Source organism: Monodelphis domestica, chromosome 6 (genome assembly GCF_027887165.1).
Source record: "Monodelphis domestica isolate mMonDom1 chromosome 6, mMonDom1.pri, whole genome shotgun sequence".
Lineage (NCBI taxonomy): Eukaryota > Metazoa > Chordata > Mammalia > Didelphimorphia > Didelphidae > Monodelphis > Monodelphis domestica.
In genome coordinates this window covers 242785618-242807681 of record NC_077232.1, presented here as the reverse complement: position 1 = coordinate 242807681, position 22064 = coordinate 242785618, and the positions used below count along the sequence as shown (strand labels likewise).

Sequence of the window (22064 nt, the reverse complement as noted above, 5' to 3'; positions counted from 1 at the left end):
ATTTGGCCTCAGACACATCTTAGCTGTATAACCCTGGTTAAGATATTTAACCCCCATTGCCTATCCCTTCCTACTCCTCTGCTTTGGAACCAATTGATTCTATTGTATTGATTCTAAGATGGAAGGTAAGTTATTATTTAATTCAAGATTAATAAATAGATAAATTAATTAAAACTAAATAAATGAATTCATCATCCTTGGTTACCGAGAGACTACTACTATATAAATAAATGAATAAATAAACAACCTACACTATCCTTGACTTCAAACTCAGATATTTGGATTAAATTATTTGTTCTTTAATTTACTTAGAATCCCTCCATGATGTCATTGTCTTTCTGAGTTTCAATTTCATCATGTGTAAAATCAATAAGTTGGCCTAAGTGTTCTCAGTGTTATTCAGTTATTACCAACAAGGTAATAGGAAATATTTTTGTGGGGAATGCACCATATCTCTGACAGTCAACTTTACAGTATCAAATAATGGTGAAGCTAAAACAAGCTATTGACCATGCCTTAGAAAGATGTCCAGGTAGGTATGACTCTATGATACTGAGGAGGCTTTGGAAACATGGAGATATAGTAGAAGAAGAAGATTTTGTAAGTGACAAAGCTGTATAGAAATCCATTATTTAGATTTATATTTTTAGTTGAAAAGTCTGATCAGCAACACAGACACTATTTATTTGGCCTATTGAGACATTTATTGAAATATGTAGATATTATTGTGGTAAAGTGGACAAAAGAACTTGTAAGAATTCACTTCTTTGAAGTTGACAAATGACAGTAGTTGGAAATATTTATTTTTATAAATATTTACATGCATAGCACAATTATACATAAACTTTAGAAAATAAGTGATTCTAGGCTAAATTGGGTGTTACAATCAAATGGGTCTGACAACTAGTATTGTAGACATTATATTGTCCAATTATATTGGTACTGATCTCAAATTAAGTAGATTACAATAAAGCTTTGATCCAATAATGGAATAGCAAAAATGTATTTAGTAGCAAGCTTTAAGTGGAAAAATAAAATATTCATTAGTTTAAACTTCAATTCTATTTAAGAACAAAATATAGTAGGAAGCAGACAGTTTTACTGCATTGAGAGTTTTATCCTTAGAGTCAGGAAACCAAAACTGGTATTGACTATGAAGTCTGTGTAACTTTGGGAAATTTATTTTGTCTTCTGGGGCCTCAGTTTCTTCATCCATAAAATGAGGTTGAACTAATCAGTCAATAAACATTTATTAAGAATCTAATATATGACAGGCACTATGCTAAGCAGTAGGGATACAAAAATGAAGACAAAAGATAGTCCTTGACCTTAAAGATGCCTTGTCACATCCTATTTGGCATGGAATCACTTACTTTCTAAAGTATGTGTTTAACTGTGGTGTGTTTTCCAACAATTGTCATCTTGTCATCTTTTTCAGAGAAGCAAATTCTTAAAAAGTTCTTGTGCCCACAAGCTTTTGTGTCCTATTATATGATTAATTTTTTGAAGTTGCCATGTACTGCTGAGAAAAAAATATTCCTTTCTATTTCTATTCAGTTGTCTCCAGAGTTCTATCATTGCTAAGTTTTCTAAAATTCTATTTACCTCCTTATTTCTTTCATCTCCTTTTTCTTTGTTTGATTTGTCTAATTCTGAGAGCAAAAGGATAATGTTCCCTACTGATATAATTTTATTGTCTATTTTCTCTTGTAAATCACATAAATTCTTCTTTAGGAATTTGTATGCTATGGTATTTGGTATATATATATATATATATATTTAATATTGCTATTATGTCATCATCTATGATTGCTTTTTATCAATATGTAATTTGCTTACTCATCTCTTTTAATTTATCAATTCTCTCTTTTTCTGAGTCTCAGATCACTTAGCTCCTTTTAATTCCATTCCTTTTCTTTTCTTAGTTATTTACCCCCACACACACATACACATATCTAACACTCTCCCCACTTTTTTTTCTCTCTGTGTGAATGTTTTCTCCCAGAATAATAAATTCTTTGAAGGCATCTTATATCTTTTACCACTTTTTGTGTCCCAATACTTAGCACAGTGCCTGGAACACTGTAGGCACTTAGTAAATGTTTATGGAATTAAATGGTAGTCTGGAGAACTGTCAGCATAGTGATAATTAAAACCATGGAATGCTCACACCTAAGGAGATCATAAAGTAAAGTAATATAAAAGGAGAAAAGAGGGCACAAGATATAACCTTGTGGGATATTTACATTTAGAGAACATTAACTGTATGAAGATCTATCATAGGCTAAATAGATCAGTTAGAAGCAAACCCAAGAGGGAGTGATGTTACAAAAAACTTTGAGAAAAAAAAAATCAGAGAAAAGAGTGTTCATTGTGTCAAAGCCCGCAGAGAGGACAACTGAATGAGGATTAAGAAAAGACCATTGGATTTGGTCACTAAGAAATCATGGTAACTCTGGAGGGACCAGTTCAAATAGAATAATAAGCTTGGATTCCTTATTCTAAGCCATTAAGAAGAGAAAGAAAGGAAAAATTTGATGGCTTCTACATTCCCTCCCAGGCCTCAATCTATGATTTTATAATCCTGTGACCTGGAGTAATATTTAACCATCTAGTAAGCCCAACCAATTCTATACTACCTTAAACTGAACAGAAATTGTTAATGTGTATTGGTAGATAGTCTTTGGTCAATGGGAATTTCCTACTTGGATAAAATCATAGACAGGCTGAATTTTGTTTTATTTTTGAGTACAAGTTTCTTTAATATGCTAGGAATACAAGATAAAAGACAAAACTATCCCTGCCCTCAAGGAAGGAACATAAAGTTATTTATATTTCATGACTTATGGAATTTGTATAATTTACATAATACTTAAATATAATTCAAGGCTATCAATTCTATTGTCATAGATATACAGCAATCATTGATCAAATGACTCTATATATGGAGACTTACTTGTCTCATCTAGCATCTATTCTAATGTTCCTAGTTTTGACCTTCTTGACTCTTAGTTCTAAGTTTAGATTTGGTATTTTGCCCTGCTTTTTTACATTTTTGTTTAGATTTTTTGGCTGTCACTTCATATTACTGACTAATGTTGAGCTTAGAGACCATTAAAATCCTCAGATTTTTTTCAGGTGATCCACCTAACCCATCTTGTATTTGTGAATTAAAAAGAAAACAAAATCAAATACAAGAGTCAGGAAAAATTCATTCAGGGCAATAATTTGTGTAAATACTTCAAGGATATATGAATTCATTGACCAGAGTAGATTATAGTCCTCCCATAACCTAGGAAAGGCATTTCATGGAGTGCTATGGCAAATGATGAAAACAATAACAATAATTTATTACCTATCTAGAAAATGGCCCTCTGTTAATGTTATTTTTTTCTGACATGTAGCTAAGCTGGTTATTGAATGGCACTATCAAATGGTGGATTTAAATTCCTAACCTTCCCACTGTGAAAGGTATGGTATAAATTGTACCCCACTAGGTTAGCAATGAATAACCCAGTGTCATTCATAAATAAAGCTTCAGAATAGAAATTTAGAGAGGAAAAGGAAAATATATTATTTAGTAATCTATCATTCTAAATTTATTAAAAATAATTTCATTTTTTAGAACTCATTAATGGTCAGGAAATTCCCCCTCAAAAAGTAGCTAGGCTCTGAATTGTATAGGCCCTAGGGGCACCAAAAGATTAATTGGTTTAGTCTCACTGAAATGGTATATCAAATGTGACCTTGAACCTAAGTCTTGCTACTTAGCTATATCCATTTATGACCAGATCAATATACATCTAAAAATATATAAAATGTGCAAACCCATTTTAAAAGGGACATAGGGCTTAGCATCAGGAAAGACCATGTCATATCCTGACTAGTGGAGGAATCTAACTAAGAGAGTGAGCAAGTCAATTGACTACTGTATTTCTGATTGTAAATTAACAAAATTAACTATAATTCCACTTTTGAAGGATAAAATTAATGAAAGCAAGGAGATATGGTTGAGGACTAAGAGGGAAGAGGGAATAGGGAAAAAGTATAAGTTAGAAAAGTATTTTTTAATATATTGAAATGCTTACATAGCATTTAATGACTCTAGAAGAAAGTTAATTTTGCTTATGCAAAATGTGGCCTTGTGGTAACCTATTTTATTACTGTTTTTTGTAGCTCCCCTGAGAAATTTCTCAGGAATTTTCCAGAAACACCTGTCACCACTGGACCTACCCTATTAAGTACTATTTGTCAGCTAGGAAAACTAAGAGATGTTGTGTATGTGTGAGCCTTGAAGTACATGCCAAAGTGAATTCATGTGAGTCTCCATAAAAATATGACAGTGGTAATAAATGCAAATTGTTAGCATATGCTAGGAATTATTTTACATGGCACACTAATCAGGGTGTTTCTTCACTCCTCAGCATTAACAACTGCTATCCTTTTTCCTAGGATCCAAGATTGAGTTCTGGAAGAGATTTGATACTGAGTGTCATCCAATATAGTCATTTTATACAGGAGCAAAGAGAGGTCCACAGAGGCTAAATAACTTGTCTGAAGTCACTTAGTGTTTAAATGACAGGATTGGGACTCAAACCCAGATCCTGCAATTCATAATGTTCCTTATATACCAGCATGCTCCTTTTTCTGTAATTCGATCTTTAGTCTTAGAGGAAAACAAAACTAAAATTGGCTATAATAAGCAAATTAGGCACACACACACACACACACACACACACATATATATATATATACATATATACATACATACACCATTGGGGATATTAGAGGTTCTGCACCCCCATAATCTGGAACACCTGCATAAAATTTTCTGTCCTTCTCTTAGTATGTATATACATGTATATGTATGTATGTATATATATTATATACATATATATATATATATATATATATATATAGAGAGAGAGAGAGAGAGTATATAAGTGCCCCCTATTACTGCAACTATGTGCCACCTGCCTCACAGGTGTTTTGTAAGGGAAATAATTATAAACCTCAAACATTATATCAATATAAGCTGCTGCTACTATCACTACTATTGCTATATTATTATATTATATTAATAAAGAAGTAATATATTACTTTATTAAGTATGTCTTTTTCTAAACATCTTCCCCATTTCCCCCTGAAATGTATCTTCTGATAGTTCAGAGAATTGAGGAAAATAAATTTCCTGGACTGAAGAGATGTCATAAAATATCACCATGAGGAAATATTTTTTAAAAAGACAGACTGGATCACAGGGATGAGAATACTGACAGTGATACTGTGTGAGGCCACTGAGAGAGCAACATGAAACAATAATCCAACTTCTCTACCTTCACCTTAGGGTGAGGATCCCCTTCCTTGAAAAAGAAATTCCTTATTTTACTTGTTAAGCAACCATAAGGTAAAGTCTATTGTTGCCAGAGCCATTGGGGAACAGTCCAAAATTTGTATAAATGAGACCACAGAATTAGAAAGAGCATGGCAAATTAAAAAGCATAAATTCCAGGGAAAATATTGAGATTCCAACAATTGTTTTTGAGAGTTAGTTAATAAGCATTTATTAAGAGATTATTGTGTTCTGGATAATGTTTCTAGGGAAACAAAGAAAAGCAAAAAATAGTACCTCCCCTGAAAGAACTCACACTCTTGTAGACGAGGGAGGGAAGGGGAGAGAGACAGAGAGACAGAGAGAGAAAGAGAGAGAGAGAGAGAGAGAGAGAGAGAGAGAGAGAGAGAGAGAGAGAGAGAGAGAGAGAGAGAGAGAGAGAGAGAGAATTATAGAAAGATATGTCAAAAGGAAAGTATAAGTACCTGGTGCAAAGGCACAGAGATGAGAGATGGGGTTTCATTTTTGATTTACAAGTAGGATAATATAACTGGATTATAGATTGCATGATGGGAGCAAACATAAGAAGATGGGACTATAAAGAAGGACCAAGTTGTGAAGACCTTTACATTCAAAAGAATTTCGTATTTCATTCTGATGGTAATAGGAAACAATTGGAATTCAGAGAGTAGAGGGGAGACATAATAGCTAAAGTCTGTCTTTTGGAAAAATCATCTTCACACTTGGGTGAAGGATGGATTAGTGTGGGGAAAAACTTGAGGCAGGGAAGAAACTAACCATCTACTGTGATAGTCCATGTTAGAGGCAACAAGGATTTGAATTAGGCTTATGGCTGTGAAAGTCATTTAATAAAGATGGTGTTAAGGCAGAAATGAAAAGATTCACCTATATGGGATGTAAGAGAGTGATGTCAAGGTTGTGGGCCTGAGTGATAATTTGGAAAAATTATGTAGTTCAGAATTTGGAAGAGGAGAAGGTTTTGGGGAAATATAATGAGTTCTGTTCTGGCTATCCTAAATTTGAGATAGCTATGAGACATCCAGTACCTGATTTCCAACAGACAATTAGTGATGCAAGACTATAATTCAGGGAATAGATGTGTGTGTGTGTGTGTGTGTGTGTGTGTGAACTCACAATTTTAATACATGAGGAGGTAAGGTTTCATAGAGCATGCTAACCACTGAAAGTTAGTCCTTGAAGTCTCACTGATTGAAGAGAGTTTGTCAAGGATGATTTGAGATGAGATTGTTTGCACTCCTCACTTGAGGTTCAATCTACTAAAAAGTGGTCATTTAGTATCCTGTGAGATGCCAAAGTGTGCCTTCAGTAAGTAGAAGTTGGAGGAGGAAAGGGACTGATCAGATGTCAGCTACCTCACCTTTCCTGGAGAAGGCACTGGGTATTAAAAGAAGATGGACATTTTGTTTCAAGAGGATTGTCTAATGCTAGAAATTGTTCAACAATAGAACTCCAATAAAGCAGAAGGTGGGAATACTTGACTTGTATCCTTTATGCCTTTGACGTCTGTAAATGTGGGCACTGGCATTCTTGTCCTTGAAAGTAAGGCTCTGAGTATGGATGTCATTGGGACAAAACCTATGGGGTAGCTTTAGGCTCCTCTAGAAAGGATGAGATCTGTAGCTTCAGAGGTTGCAGATGTTCAAATACTAACTCTGAAATGTATTGCTTCTGTGATATGGAGAAATCATATAACTTTTTGAGTCTTTCCTTTCACCTTCCCTGCAAAATGCAATGTTTTCCCTGTTCTAAATTAATTGTTGTATGATCTTTAGAATTACTTAGAAAGTGAATACAGCAGGACTGCATAATTTGACCCTTCTAAAATCATACTGCTAAAGGGGAAGAGAATGGTAGTTATTTGCTATCAGTGGCTTTGAGGACATTGACTTCTTTGAGGAGAGTACAGATATGCCATTCCTATAATTCCCTTGGGAAAAGAAAACATGTGGACTCAAAGTATCAATCAGGTCAGCTAAAAAAAAAAGAACTATAGGTGTGATGACTGACTTTATCTGAGCAGCAAATAGATGCCTGAAGGGAGTCTCAGCATTATGTTTTGTTATTTTTCTGTATCTACAGTAAAAATTCATTAAAGATAATGTGATTTTGTTTCCTTTTGGGTCATGCAGGGAAATGAGACCCAAGTTATACCTAAGTCATACTTAGAGAATATGCTGTAATAAAATTCCAGGCAGGGGCAAAGATGAAAGCTAAAATTCATAATAAAATTATGAAACAGCATGTGCTCATAATTCTTTTCAATTTTCAAAATCTTATATCTATAGAAAGGACTTCTAACCTATTTTTGTGTCATGGTCAATTTTGACAGTCAGGTGAAGCTTATAGGCCCCTTCTTTAAATAAAATAAAAGGAATCACAAAAGAAGTCAGTCATGTTGGATTATGGCACCAAATACATTTTTCAAAAACAGTTCCTCAACCCCAGATAAAAAGCCCCTGGCCAAGAGGCAGATGGAGAACAGGGTGGTGATGTGCATACTGTTTGCTACTCTCATGATAAATTTTTAAGTGACTTATCATCCAGATTAGGCAAGTTTTCTATATCCTTTAAAATCTTTATAAATGAGAATCAAAACCTCCATCATTGCTGGTAAATGATCTTTAAAGCATAATTACATTTTAGGTAAATTTACATTGATAAAAATCATATCTGATATTGAACCAGTTGGTGGTACCAAGGACTTAGAAGGTGAGAACCTTCTTTTCTGGATCTTCATTGGCTATAGCTACTAAGGAGGCAGGGGCTGTAGTGCCAATAGAAAAAGTTATATGGTCAGGTCATTAAGTGAAAAACTCCTTTGGATATTGGCTTTGGAGTCTGGCATGGGCCTGAGGCAACCCCATTTGTCTAGGGGTCCTGATATTCCCCTGGACTCTTGGAACCATGCTACTTCCCTTAGGTTTGAAATGTGGTTGATGAAACTTTATAAACAAGTTAATGTCTGAGCTAATATATCAAATATGAACAGATCAGGGAGTTCATTACTGGCTTAGTATCAAGTCATTTAAATTGACAATTTAATTGACCCTTAATAAGTGTGCACTTCCATTTATAACTGGCTTAGGTACATAGAGACTTCTGTAATCTGACAGGAGTCCAAAAATCTTCCATTGCCAATATGCCAATATGCCAATATGCCAATATGCCAATATGCATATATATATATATATATATATATATATATATAGTGGTAGTCTCTCGGTGACCGAGAATGACAATTGTCTTTGTGCAGTTTCATCTACGGTGTACCCTCATGTGGCTTTGAAGTCCAAAGACTGAAGCACACAGTTTGTGGCACATGGGGCCTGGGATGCCAGTTGTTACGGGAGGTGCGGCTGTGGCCTGGTGTCGGCATTCACCTGCAGTGGCAAGATGTTGACGTCGCTCATCCTCAAAGGTGGTGGCGGCCTGGTTAATGTGGGCTCGCCAGCTGCTTCTGTCAGGGGCAGCAGGTTCTAGTTGCTTTGGTGTCATGCCAGCCCACTTCAAGTTGGACTTTAGCTGATCCTTGAATCTTTTCTTTGGTCGGCCTTGTTTCCTGAGTCCAGCTGACAGCTCACCATAGAATACCTGTCTTGGTATTCGCTGTGGGTCCATGCGGATGACGTGTCCAGACCATCGTAGCTGGGTCTTGAGGACCAGGACTTCGATGCTGGTGGAGTTGGCTCTGTCGAGGACTTCCTGGTTGGTGATTCGGTCCTGCCATCAGATCCTCATGATTGACTGGAGGGAGCGTTGGTGGAATTGCTCCAGCTGTTTCATGTGCTTCCGGTACAGTGTCCATGTCTCACAGCCTTACAGGAACGAGCTGAGGACCACTGCGTTGTACACTTTGAGCTTCGTCGCAGTGCTTACACCGCTGTGTTGGAGGACTTTGCAGTGCAGCCGCCCGAGTGCCTGGCTGGCCTTTTGGATCCTGACATTAATCTCGTGGTCTAGGGACCCATCGTTGGCGATGGTGCTGCCCAGGTACTTGAAAGTGTTGATGTTAGAAAGCTGCGTGCCATCGATTGTAATGCACAGCTGGTTCGTTGGCCTCCCTGGTGCAGGTTGGGACAGCACCTCTGTTTTGCTGAGGTTGATCGTCAGGCCAAACAGTTTTGTTGTGGTGGAGAACCTGTCCACAATGGTTTGGAGATGATTTTCTTGGTGGGCCATGAGAGCACAGTCATCTGCGAAGAGAGCTTCCAGGATGAGTCTCTCTGTTGTCTTTGTTTTTGCAGTCAGGCGGCGAAGGTCGAATAGTGAGCCATCCAGTCGGTATTTGATGTAGACGCCCAGGTCTAGATCCATCACAGCATGTCGTAATACTTGGGTGAAGTATAGGTTGAATAGTACCGGAGCGAGGACACAGCCTTGTTTCATGCCATTGGAGATTTTGAAGAGATTAGAAGTCTCTCCACCAGATAGGACTTCCCCTGTCATGTCGACATGAAAGAGCTGGATCAGTTTGACGAATTTTGCTGGGCAACAGAGCTTGCTAAGGATCACCCACAATGCGTCCCTGTTCACTGTGTTGAACGCCTTTGTCAGGTCTATGAAGACAATGTAGAGACTCAGGTTCTGCTCAAGGCATTTTTCCTGCATTTGCCTCACCATGAAGACCATGTCGATGGTGCTGCGATCTGGTCGGAAGCCACGTTGTGAGTCAGGCAGGATCTGCTCTGAAACAGATGACAGGAGTCTGTTGAGTATAACACGGGTGAGGATCTTTCCAGCCGTGGAGAGTAGTGAGATGCCTCTGTATGTCACAGGCTGCTCGTGAGCCTTTGTTCTTATATAGGGCTACGATGGAGACATCTCTGAGTTCTCTATATAATTTATTTAATTAGACTATTTTCCATGGTTCCATGATTCATGATTTTTTCCACCCTTCTTCCTACCCCCCTCCCAGAGCTGACAAGCAATTCCACTGGATTATACATGTATCATTATTCAAAACCTATTTCCATGAAATTCAAATTTGCAATAGACTGATCTTTGAAGGAATCATAAAATTGGTATAAGGGGGCTTGCCCTTTGTAGCCCCAGATTACTTAACATGAAGAGAAACTGTATCATACCTTTTCCTTCTACCATGAGTGAGAATGGTCTCCTTTGATGGGCTATGTAGCCAGAACAGCCTGAAACCTAAAATTGACTGAGCTCTGCACTTCCTCTCTGCTGTCTCTTATCACTTCCAGAAAGTGAAGATTATAGTTCACCTATAGTATACAATACTATGAACAGAACCAAGATGTGGATGGGGACTATATCCTTCTCTTTTCACTAACTCTAAGAAATCCTCCTGGACTCTCTGTTTCATGCTTTTTGTCCTGCTAAGTTTCAGGTGCTTTTGGTAATTTCCCATCAAACCCAGTAATAAAGACTTTTTTGAGCCATGATTAATGGTAGGATGGTACACTGACCAATATGGTAGGGACATCAGCGGATACCAGAGAACCAGGAATATCAAGGAAGGCTTTAGACATGAAATTGATAACATGTTCTCTATATAAAATAAACTAATCTGTAAATTTAACCCCCTTTTCTTCCTCAGAGCCTGAAGTGATGCAAAGGAAAAAAAATTATGTCTCCCATATATTGGGGAATAAATTTGAATATTTGTAATTATAGCTTTTCATATAAATAGTAGTTTGTGAAAGCTAGTCCAACTATTAGTGGTTAAAAGGAATTGAGTTTTAGGGGACATGTCTACTAAAATTGCAAGAATACCACTGGTGGGGACACAAATGTAAGGAATGCATGGGGCCAAAGGATATCCCAAGATTCCTAAACCTAGAAGTTATTTTCTTCTTTAAAAATATCCTGGACAAATTCAGTTTGGGAAGAGGAATCAGGCTGGCTTCTTTCAGTGTGTTATGTCTTGTCTACTTGGGTAATGAATCAAGCCACTACTTGACTGTGTCAAGCAGTTTACTCCATTGCTTAGATGGAGTAAACTAAAGTTTACTAAAGTTTACTCACTAAAGTAGGCTGCCACTTCTGACTCCAATTGTAAGTGTGATATGATACATTCCCTCATAATCTCTCATGCCCACTATTCTCCCATAATATTTTATGATTTCAATTAGAATTTCCTCTGAGAATATGATGAAATAATGTAGAACCTTTATGGGATGATGTTGATATTTTTGAGATACCAAGGTTTAGTTGGTTGCTTGGTACCCCATAGTGAAGGAGGCCTGTGAGCCTGCTTCCCAGTGACCAGTGTGCTGCTCAGACTCCCAGAAAGATTAAAAAAAAACAGGATAGGGATTTATTTTTTTAGAAACAAGGTAATATGAAAGGGAGGATTAAAGAATTAGGATTCCCTAGTTCTAAGGGTTCTAGCCAATCAACCCCCTTTTAAGATCTCTGCATGGAGATATCTTCATTTCTTCTAAACTCCCTAATCCCTACTCTGTCTATCTAAATTCCCTGGGCTGATTGGCTACCTGACACTACTTAATCCTTCCAGATTACTTTAGTAGGATAAAAAGTCTTCCAAGTAGCTTCAGGGTAAACTCTTTATGTAGGGTTAAACCCTAGTAGGGTTAGGCCTAAATTGACTTCTGACCTTCCCACCACAGATATTTTGTACAGGCTAGCCATTCACTGATCATCAGAGTAGTTGGGAATACTTTCAGTAAGCAGGAAACACTGTTGAATCTCAAATAATGAAGGGTTTCTCCAGACAGGAACACCAGATTTGGTATCTTTGGTTTCAGGGAATAGGAAACCAAAACCTCATTAGTTCACAGAGATAGAGAGGAAATTCCAGGGTCAGACTGTCCCAGCAACAGGAAGTCTAAGAGCTCCCCAGTAACTGGGAATGTTCACATTTATCCCCTTCCTTGTATTCCAGAACACAGCCTCATCAGTTCCACAGCATGTGGTCAGGTTCTGCAAACCTCTGTCTTTGCAAACTTTCTCTCTTTCACATGTATGCAACCCATTTCTCTTCTTCCCTTATAATGGCAAGTGTGTTAGAGGGTTGGTTTGGGTATAATGGAGAAAGAGTTGATGATAAATGCTCAGAAGGTAGAAGGAGGGTGAGATGGATTCTCCCCTTCAGGCTTCTTCAAATATGTCTCCCCACTAACCCTTCCTTTACTCCTTTCTAATAACTGATTTTAATAGGTGAACCTCTTCTCTTAGGGAAAGAGAAAGAAATCAGCTCTCTCCCTCTTCCACTATGACAAGGAAGTCAATTTCTGATAACTGGTAACGTTATTCTAACAATTGTAGTAAAGGGGTGAAATAAGAAAGATGTCTAAAGGTTAGAGTCTATAGGAAAGAGGATAAAGGATATCCCTGTCTGTCTAAAATATCTTTTTCCCTCCCTCCAAAGTTGAGAGACTCAGGCTTGCCAGCCTGGTCTCTGAGAGGTTCAGGGTTTGTGACCCCTGGTCTATCACAGCAGAGCCAATGTCCAGACCCAGGGTGTCACAGAAGCTGTGTGAGATCTTGTTATGTTGTTCTTATTCTTCTCAGGTTTCTGCCACACTCCTTGGTATCTTTGGAGGGAAATGGTGAATTAAGTTCAATGAGGGATTTGAATAGCTCAGGAGATAATCTCTGATCAGACTGTCACCTTTGCTGTCTCATGATAGAGAGGGATCAACTGCCTCCCATCTGGATCTCTCTTCCCTCAAGATTACAAGCCTCCCCAACCATCCCCCCCCCACCCATGGAAATTCTTGCAATTTCTTCCAAGCTCTGTCATTAAAAGTCTCTGGATTATTCCTCTATTACACAAGGGAAAGAGTACTGTACTACTGTTTGTGATGCCATGTGTTAAGAAAGAGTGGTTACTCATATGTCTGATAGGAAATTAGAAAAGTATGTGTCTAGTAATTCTAACCAATATGAAATATCTGAGCTAACAATTTTGCAGATATCTATCCCTACAGATCTTCCTAGATTCAAAAAGTTAGAATTTTATTCACCTCTCTGTTGTAAATCCTATGTCCTGTATTTTATACACAGTGCTTAATTCTGCTATTTTTCATTTTATTTAAACTCATTGTTTTCTTGTGATGGCCTCTTTGTTACCAAGTAGATACCTGGGATTTTCCACATTCTCCTCCTTTGTGAAGTCTTTCTTGCTATTGCTTTCTTTCCTCCTCAAATGATAACAAAAATTTGGTTTGATTTTGAATTATTCATTTTGTTCTTTGCCATACCTTAACTATTTGTATCACATTAAACTTAACATTTTAGATATATGATATGCTGATTCTCCCCCCCCTGCCATTGAGAGTGCCTAATTTATGCTCATTTAAGTAAAATTATTTTTGCTTGCTTTCAATGGGGAAGAATGCCCTTCAAGATTGCTATTTTATTCAACAGATAAATGCTGATATAATGTTCGAATGACTTTTTTTTAGATCTTCAATTGCTCTCTCAGGTCACTTCTACTATGGTGGTGTGTTAGATATGAAACAAGTCTGAATTTTTTTCATGTGTTATGATAAAAACTGTAGAAAGAGATTCTATTAATTTATAAAGGGTATTAGACTTATTAGATTTTAATTTTCTTTTTTGGTTTAGTGATATTTGTTTTACATATTGGATTCATGCCATCAACAACAAAGAGATTCTTTAGAATCACAATATTAAAAAAATGGACATCTTTAAAAAAATTTAGATAGCAGTGCTGTTTTCTCCCTCATTTTGTTATAGGGTTAAATTTCTGGAGTTAGCATTAAGTGGATATTCTAATTACTTCTGATTCTCCCCTTTTGCAGTTTTGAGCTCCTCAATTTCATGCCTTATTATGTCTATTTTAGTCTTGATTGGAAATTAAGTTACTTTTTTATGATTGACCTAAGCTTACATACCATGGTTACATACCATGTTGAACAATTAAGAAACAAGGGTACTGTTTAAAAATTACAAAGCCTTTACTTATACCTATGCATTTGTTCACAGTTAATGAAATTATTCATCTCAATAGTAATAAATAAAAACTAATCTTGGAGACTTTATACTACATTTAGAAGTATTAGTGAAAACAAAGAAAGTGAAAGAAGATATTATCAGCCTAACTACCCAAGTCTCTGGCTGCATTGATTTTGCTTCATTATGTCCTAGATTCCCAATGTGGCACTGGTCCATCTCAAAAGCAGTACAAGAGGGTCCAGCTAACTAACCACATGGTCAGGTCAGAAAATTTAAGGCCAACCAAGGAGAGGGTTTGAGTTCAGGAAGGGAATAGAGCTAAAGCAGAAATGATTTTCAGTTAGAAGGCAGTAGAAAGTTATATGGTAAATTTGATTTGACTGAAATATTTACAAAATGATGAATTCCAAAGAAGAGCTGGAGTAACCAGTTCCATCAAAGACTGTATGACAGAAAGTAGTATAGTGATATTGAGAAAAATGTTAGTACAAACAGTCACTGGAGTGCTCCAATGGTACTCTGACAATGTAGAGAAAAATTGAAAAAGGATTTCACAATACTAGGAAGACCCTTGACAAAATCTTTTGGTAGATATGAAAGTCATATTGATTGGGCAGGTTGCAATTTCTATTATTGTAAAGAATTTCTAAATATATGTGATTACAGAACCATTTGAGTAGATTGTTTAGAAATGTCTCTTTTCCTTCTAGCCTTGGTCCTGAAATATCAGACTTATTTGAATCAACCCCAGGCTATATATACCCTGGCTAAAAATACCCAGGTCTTTCAAGTGATATTTAATTTTCATTACTAAGATATTAGAAATTTTATCTGGGTTTCCTTGGGCAATTTATAGGTGAGTGACAAGGCAATCCTGTTGGGCTTTTCAGTCTTGTATTTCTTCATTTATTTCTAAAAATATATCTTAGCCAAGGTATATTTGGATTAAAGGTCAGGATTAAAGTATAGACAATGTCCTGGTTGATGTCATGTTAAGAAACTTAGGTTTCTAGATCTGTTTATCAGGAAAGCATTATGTCTGTGGCACTGAAATTATATTGCATGCACATACACACACACACACACACACACACACACACACACACTCACACATTCCTTCCACATTTTTAAGCCAACTTCAGGGTGATGAAATTTTTCCTGTATTAGAGTGTTGGTTTGGATATAATGAAGAAAAGTTGATGATGATAAATGCCCAGAAGATAGAAGGAGGGTGAGATGGATTTTCCCCTTCAGTCTTCTTCAAATATGTCTTCCCACTAACCCTGCCTTTACTTCCCTCTAATAACTGATTTAATGGGTAAACCTCTTCCCTTGGGGAAAGAGAGAAAAATCAGTTCTCTTCTGCTTCCACTAATGACAAAGAAGTCAATTTATGATAACTGACAATTCTTCTAACAATTGTGGTGAGGTATAAAATAAGAAAAAAATGTCTCAAGGTTGAGGTCTATAGGAAAGAGGGGCAAGAATATCCCTGTCTGTCTAAAATATCTTTTCCCCTCCTTTCAAAATTGAGAGACTCAGGCTTGCCAGCCTGGTCTCTGAGAGGTTCAGGGTTTGTGACCCCTGGTCTTTATCACCACAGAACCAATGTCCAGACCCAGGGTCACAGAATTTGTGTGAGACCTTGTTATGTTGTTCTTATTCTTCTCAGGTTTCTGCCACACTTCTTGGTATTTTTGTAGGAAAATGGTGAATTAAGTTCAATGAGGGATTTGATTAGCTCAGGAGATAATGCTGTCTCATGATAAAGAGAGATCAACTTCCTTCCATCTGGATCTCTCTTCCCTCAAGATTCCAAGCCTCCTCAACCATCCTCCCCCATGGAAATTCTTGCAATTTCTTCCAGGCTCTGCCATTAAAAGTCTCTGGATTATTCCTCTATCGCATTATCCATTTGGTTCCCAAGATTGACAGGTCAATTGGACTCCTCTTCCCAATTCTTTGTCTCTTTCCTCTTCTACTTTCACTGTACCTGGTTCCCTGGATCAAGAATTTATTTCTTAATTATTTCTCTACATTACTAAACACTAACTAGATGAATTAATCAACCTATTATCAACATCATGTAATGTTAAGTGGCCTGATTTAGGAATATAAAGCTTTTGTCAGGTCTGATTTGATATCTAACATTTATTAGTTGTCTGAGCAAATTGTTTAATATTTCTGTTTAATAATTTTTTCTTTTCAAATGGAAATACAATTTCTTGTACCTGCTTCATAGATTTGTTTTTAGTTAAGCTTATATTAAAAAAAAACACACACACACACACACAAACACGTGTGTGTGTATGTCCAAGCTGCTTCTAAAGTCTTAGTCAAATTTTAATGTGCAAGAGTGCACTAAAACATTTGGGACACTCTGTACATGGAATCATAGTTCTTTATGAACGTGAACTGCTAATAGTGATTTACCCTAGAATATATTTGCAAGGGAAAGGCAAAAGAAATATCATAATAAGAGTACACATTAAAGAAAATTACCTAGCATGTACTGGGCAGTTGACAAAGTTTCTATCTTGTGCCATGTAGCTAAAATCATCATACCTCAAGTCCCCTGAAGCATAATAGACATCTACTTCATAACATAAAAGAATACCCTTTGTTCCCAAACAAACCACAGGGAATCATGAATCATTCACATATCTGTGGGCTTTTCAGCATTCCCTCTCAAAGAATCTCTAGTTATGGTCTTTTTCCTTCCCCATGAGTAAATATAAAATGATCTAGGTAACAATTTTACAAGCAAAACTGTATTAAGCATAAATTCAGAGGTACAGTCACCCAATCCTCTTATCACATGCAATACACATAAAAGTGGTCCTCTACAGATGATTTTCAGGAAACTTCAAAAGATAAGAATTTCTTTCAGAGTGAAAAAAAGTCAATGTGAAGACCAGAACCAGTGCATTTTCTTTCCAAGTTGAACCCATTCTGTACTGATTGTGAGTCAGCAGAATTTAAGATGTAGTCTGTCTAGAAGAATACAAGATCAATCATTGAAAATACAATTACATATAAAAAGAGAGAGGGGAAGGCTACAGAGAGGAAGAATTCTGTGTTTAAAGTCAAAAGATGTTATTTTGTGAACCTTGATAAGTTGAATGTCTAGGTCAGTGATGGCAAACCATTTTGAGACTTTAAAGAAGAAGTGCAAAAACTGCAATCTTCATGTCACATGTGAACACTCTGCCTTACCCCAAACTAGAAAGGGAGGAAGAGCTCCAATTGGTCTGATGGGCAAAGGGGTCAGTAAAGGGAGAAATATCCTCAGGTGCATGGAGAAGAGGAGGGGATGAGCCTCCTCTGGCATGCTTTGGCACATGTGCCATAGGTTCACTAATATGGCTATGTGGTGAAAAATAAAGAACTTAAATTAAATGATAGCTCTTTTTTTTCTTCAAACCTTTAAATCTTATACCTCATATCACACCATTTGTACCACAAGTGGCAGTGCTAAAGTAACAAGAAGTAGAGTGTTGGTAAAAGATTTTAATGCTGAAATTCAAAAAGTGAATTGAGTTAAAAGATTAACTGTTTGTAATATCCCTGAACAATCTGCAGGGATCTAGGAGAAAAAACACTATCCATAAGCAGAGGACAAACTGTGGGAGTAGAAACACGGAGGAAAAGCAACTGCCTGACTACAGCAGTTGAGGGGACATGACAGAGGAGAGACTCTAAATGAACACTCTAATGCAAATACTAACAACATGGCAATGGGTTCGAATCAAGAACACATGTTATACCCAGTGGAATCATGTGTTGGCTATGGAGGGTGGTGGGGGAGGAAAAGAAAATGATCTTTGTCTTTAATGAATAATGCTTGGAAATGATCAAATAAAATATTATTTAAATGCTTAAAAAAAAGATTAACTGTTTTCAGTTCAAGAAGAGTAGATCACTAGTAGGAGCAAAGATTCCCCCCCCTTCCTTTACTGTAATGAAATCCTATAATGTTTTTAGAAGGATAATGGATTTGGTGGTTTAGGGTGAGATGGGGATGACAATGATATACGTCTCAACTCCAACACTTATTAACACAAGTTCAATTTAATCATTGTACACATATTTTTGAGTATTCTTTAAATAGTATTGTGTAGGTGGAAACATATCTCCATTTGAGCACAAGCTACAACTTCAGCTTTGCTGAGTCTCATTTTCCACATCTACAAAATAGGATTAATTCTTAAACCACTTGCTAAAGGGCTGAAGCAAAGAATGCTCCTGGTGTGACAATTTTCTTAAAATTCTTGCAAGGCACTATTACTATGAACAACCAAAATAACAATTTTCTAGGCAACTCTAGTGTCATATAGGACATCATCAAAACAGCTAGATAAATAATATCAGATTGGTTATTTGATATTTAGGTTTCTTGATTTCATAATTTATTTTAATAATTTTGGCAAACAATTTTTGCTATACTTTGTCTATTTTTTGTTCATCTTTGATCAATATTAAAGATTAAATTATCCTATGATATTATAATCAGTGAAAACTGTTTTGAACAAAAGTCTCAGGAGAACAAAAGAAATATGAAATGCTTTATACATTTTGCACTGGATTATTACTATTCTATGTATCTAAGATAATCAGTTCAACAGCTATAGGTATATATAGGAAAATAAAAATAGAAAACTTTTTTCTTGGCTACAAAACTACATTTTCAAATTGAAGTGATTGCTATCTGGACCTTCTTTGGGTGAGTCTGTCAGATTTGAAATAGATGGAACTTTGTAAACATGTTTTTCCTTGACATTTACTATGAATTTGCATAATATAACAATTTTGACAAATCTGTACCCAATACTTAAGCTTTTCATAAATTAATTCTTCTCCTTCCAGTAATCTTGCTTACAACATTATATTCTCTTTAAAATCCTCATTAAGGGACCAAATTCAAATAGTTGTGAATGGAGTATATTACACATTTTAATGGGAAATAATAAAGCAGAGGTCATAATGGAAATCCAGGGTAAAGTATGTTTGAATTATGAGTCAAGTTTGTTCTCTCTGTATGCTAATCAAGAAACAATTTAGTTATTGTACATGCAGATGTGATTATGCCTAGAATCTTAATTTGTAGTAAAAAAACAATAAATGGCCACGTGAGGACAAAGTAGATAACTGAAAGCAAAGGCTGGGACACCAAAACAGCTGTATAATTTGAAAAAAAAAAGTTAATCATTTGAATAATGAGTTGGGAAAGATACTTACACTACCATCTGTTTTTAATCTTAAGTTTAGATAGATTATTCTAAAAGCCCATCTTTCAGGCCCAAATATCACTTTCCACAATCCTTGTCACATTGGTTGTATTTTCTTTAATATTCATGACTTTTGGTTAAACGTTTTAAAGATTTGTGCTCCAATGTGACTTTATTAGGAAATACTTGGCATTATCAGAAATTTACACATTGTCATATATTAGTTTATCCTTTAAGTTATCTCACCCCATATCCAAGGCCCTGAAGGAATGATTCAAGGAGTTCAGCAGTGGAAGTGTAGGTGGGATAGAGAAATTGAGGGGAAATAGAGATTGTTCTTGATTCTAGGTAAGGGAATGAATGAAAAGGGAGGCACTAAATAGTCAGAGACTATGGAGGCAGTGAATGTATATATAGAGATATGGAAAAAGAAATGGAGAAATGGGATAAGGAAAGAAGAAAGATAGAGAAATAGATTAAATACCACCAACTTAAAAATTCTTGCCAGTGCATGACATTGCAAACGGCAGAATTTACTTGTCTGTCTCTGTCTCTGTGTCTCTCTGAATCTTTCCTATCCTCTCCCTTAAGAATGATAAAGTGATGTCCTATATCATACTAGTAAATGACAGAATCAGGATTTGGACCCAAAACCTTTGATGTTAATGGAAGCAACTATTCCCATTGTGTCATGTACCTTTGATGTCTATGCCATATATTAATAGTGTATGCAGAATATATTGTTAGGCAGAGGTTAGTGCTGTTCCTCTCTTACAAGTTAATACTACTCTGGATTCAGAGATATGCCACACAAGCCTGTTCTACCGCCCAAGCCCAGATGGAAATTTGACCATCTTAAGGACTAATCAGGCAGAAGTTCCTATTGGGTGTCACTATCCTAGGTGGGGCAATGTAAGTAGCAGAGCTATCCAGCCTACATGGGTCCCCTTCAGGACCACCATAGCCTCTGAAGAGAAGCTCAGCTTCTCTCTTTGTCTGATGAATGATAACTGGACTTCTGAGAGTACCTCAGCTGAGTTCCAGCTGGGTGACATAGCCCATCTCTAGGCAAAAGTCCACACAGGCAGCCATGTGTCCCTGAGGCTCTTTGATGACATCTGTGTGGCCACCCTTAGCCCAGACAAGGACTCAGAGCCCCGTTACAGTATCATTGACCACCATGGGTGCCTGGTAGATGGTCTTTCTGACTCCTCTTCAGTCTTCAGAATCCCCAGACCTAACCCAAACACTCTCCAGTTCACAGTGGACTTGTTCCACTTTGACAGTGATCCTCAGAAACTGATTTATATTATGTATCATCTGATGGTCACTCTCATTGACCAAGAGCCAGACCAAACAAACAAGGCCTGTTCTTTCAACAAGTCCACTAGTAGCTGGTTTCCAGTAGAAGGCCCTTCTGACATCTGCAGATGCTGTAATATCAAAGACTGCGGAATTCCAAACCAGTCCAGGAGACTACTTTCTGTTGACAGGATCTCTGCAAAGCCCTGGAAGAGAACAGCTCCCCTCCAGCAGCTGCAAGTGAGGGAAGCTGATGTCACTGCCGGGGCCCATGTTCTTGGCAGTGAATGTCAATCACCACACCCCACTGGAGCCCAACCCGGATTTCATGGAAAAGAACACAGCCTTTGGCCTGAGCCTGTCTCTGATTGATCTTGTGTTTCTTGCCATAGTCATGCTGGCCCTGGTCCTCCTCTGTAGTAAACACAAAAGTGCCTCTTGAATTGTCTACTTGCTAATTAAAAAAAAAAGAAGAAAAGGCTAAAAAAAATCTGATGAATTGGCTCACCTGGGAATGATTGATCCCAAAGGGGATTTTTTCAAATTCTCTGGATCATCATACCCCAACACCTCTAAGTAAATATATTGAAGCTTAGGTTTGATTCACATTTAGGGCTTTTGTAAAAGAAATTAATAGAGCCCCTTATAGAAAAGATATTCAGTGTACAGAGTGGCAATCTGATGTAGAATAGCTAATCATTTCCTCCATCTCAAATGTTTAAAAAAGAAACAGACTCATAAGTATGCATTGACAAAGACATAAACCATGAAACAGTAACCAATCTTTCCTGGTATACCCCCTTACTAAATTAAAAAGACATGAAGTAGATGTTTGGGATCATTGAAAACATTTCACTTCCATCTTAGTTTTTACAATCTAAGTAGCAAATGAGCAAAGTCTGTATCTTCAGACAAGTCAGGAGAGCATGACTTTTCCTCCTGATAGTGAGTCTTTTTCTAAAGAATGGTGTGCGCAGTAGGAAACACTTCCTAATGAACAAGTATCTAGGACATTAAATGATTCTGAACTGGATCTCTAGACCTTGGGTTACCTAGATTGAAACATTCATTTCAGGATCATTTTTCAGTCATCTTTGTCTATAAGAAAAACTAAATCCATGTTGAAAAGTCAGAAAGGACTTGGAATACAGAATCAAACCGACACAGATAAGTTACATTTAATATTAGTCTATATAGGTGCAGTAGCTGTTACTAAGGAAGAAAGCAAATAAGTCTCTTTTTGTTTCCTCTAA

At 36.7% G+C, this 22064-nt stretch overlaps 1 protein-coding gene across 1 annotated transcript; it reads left to right on the top strand.

Moving 5' to 3' along the window:
* The first annotated feature begins 483 nt into the window (after nucleotides 1-483).
* Nucleotides 484-21222, top strand: LOC100012261 (zona pellucida sperm-binding protein 3-like). The gene is given in 2 exon segments (XM_056803824.1): nucleotides 484-600; nucleotides 20257-21222. Coding segments are annotated over 2 exon segments (1044 nt in total). The 3' UTR covers nucleotides 21184-21222.
* The last annotated feature ends 842 nt before the right edge of the window (nucleotides 21223-22064 follow it).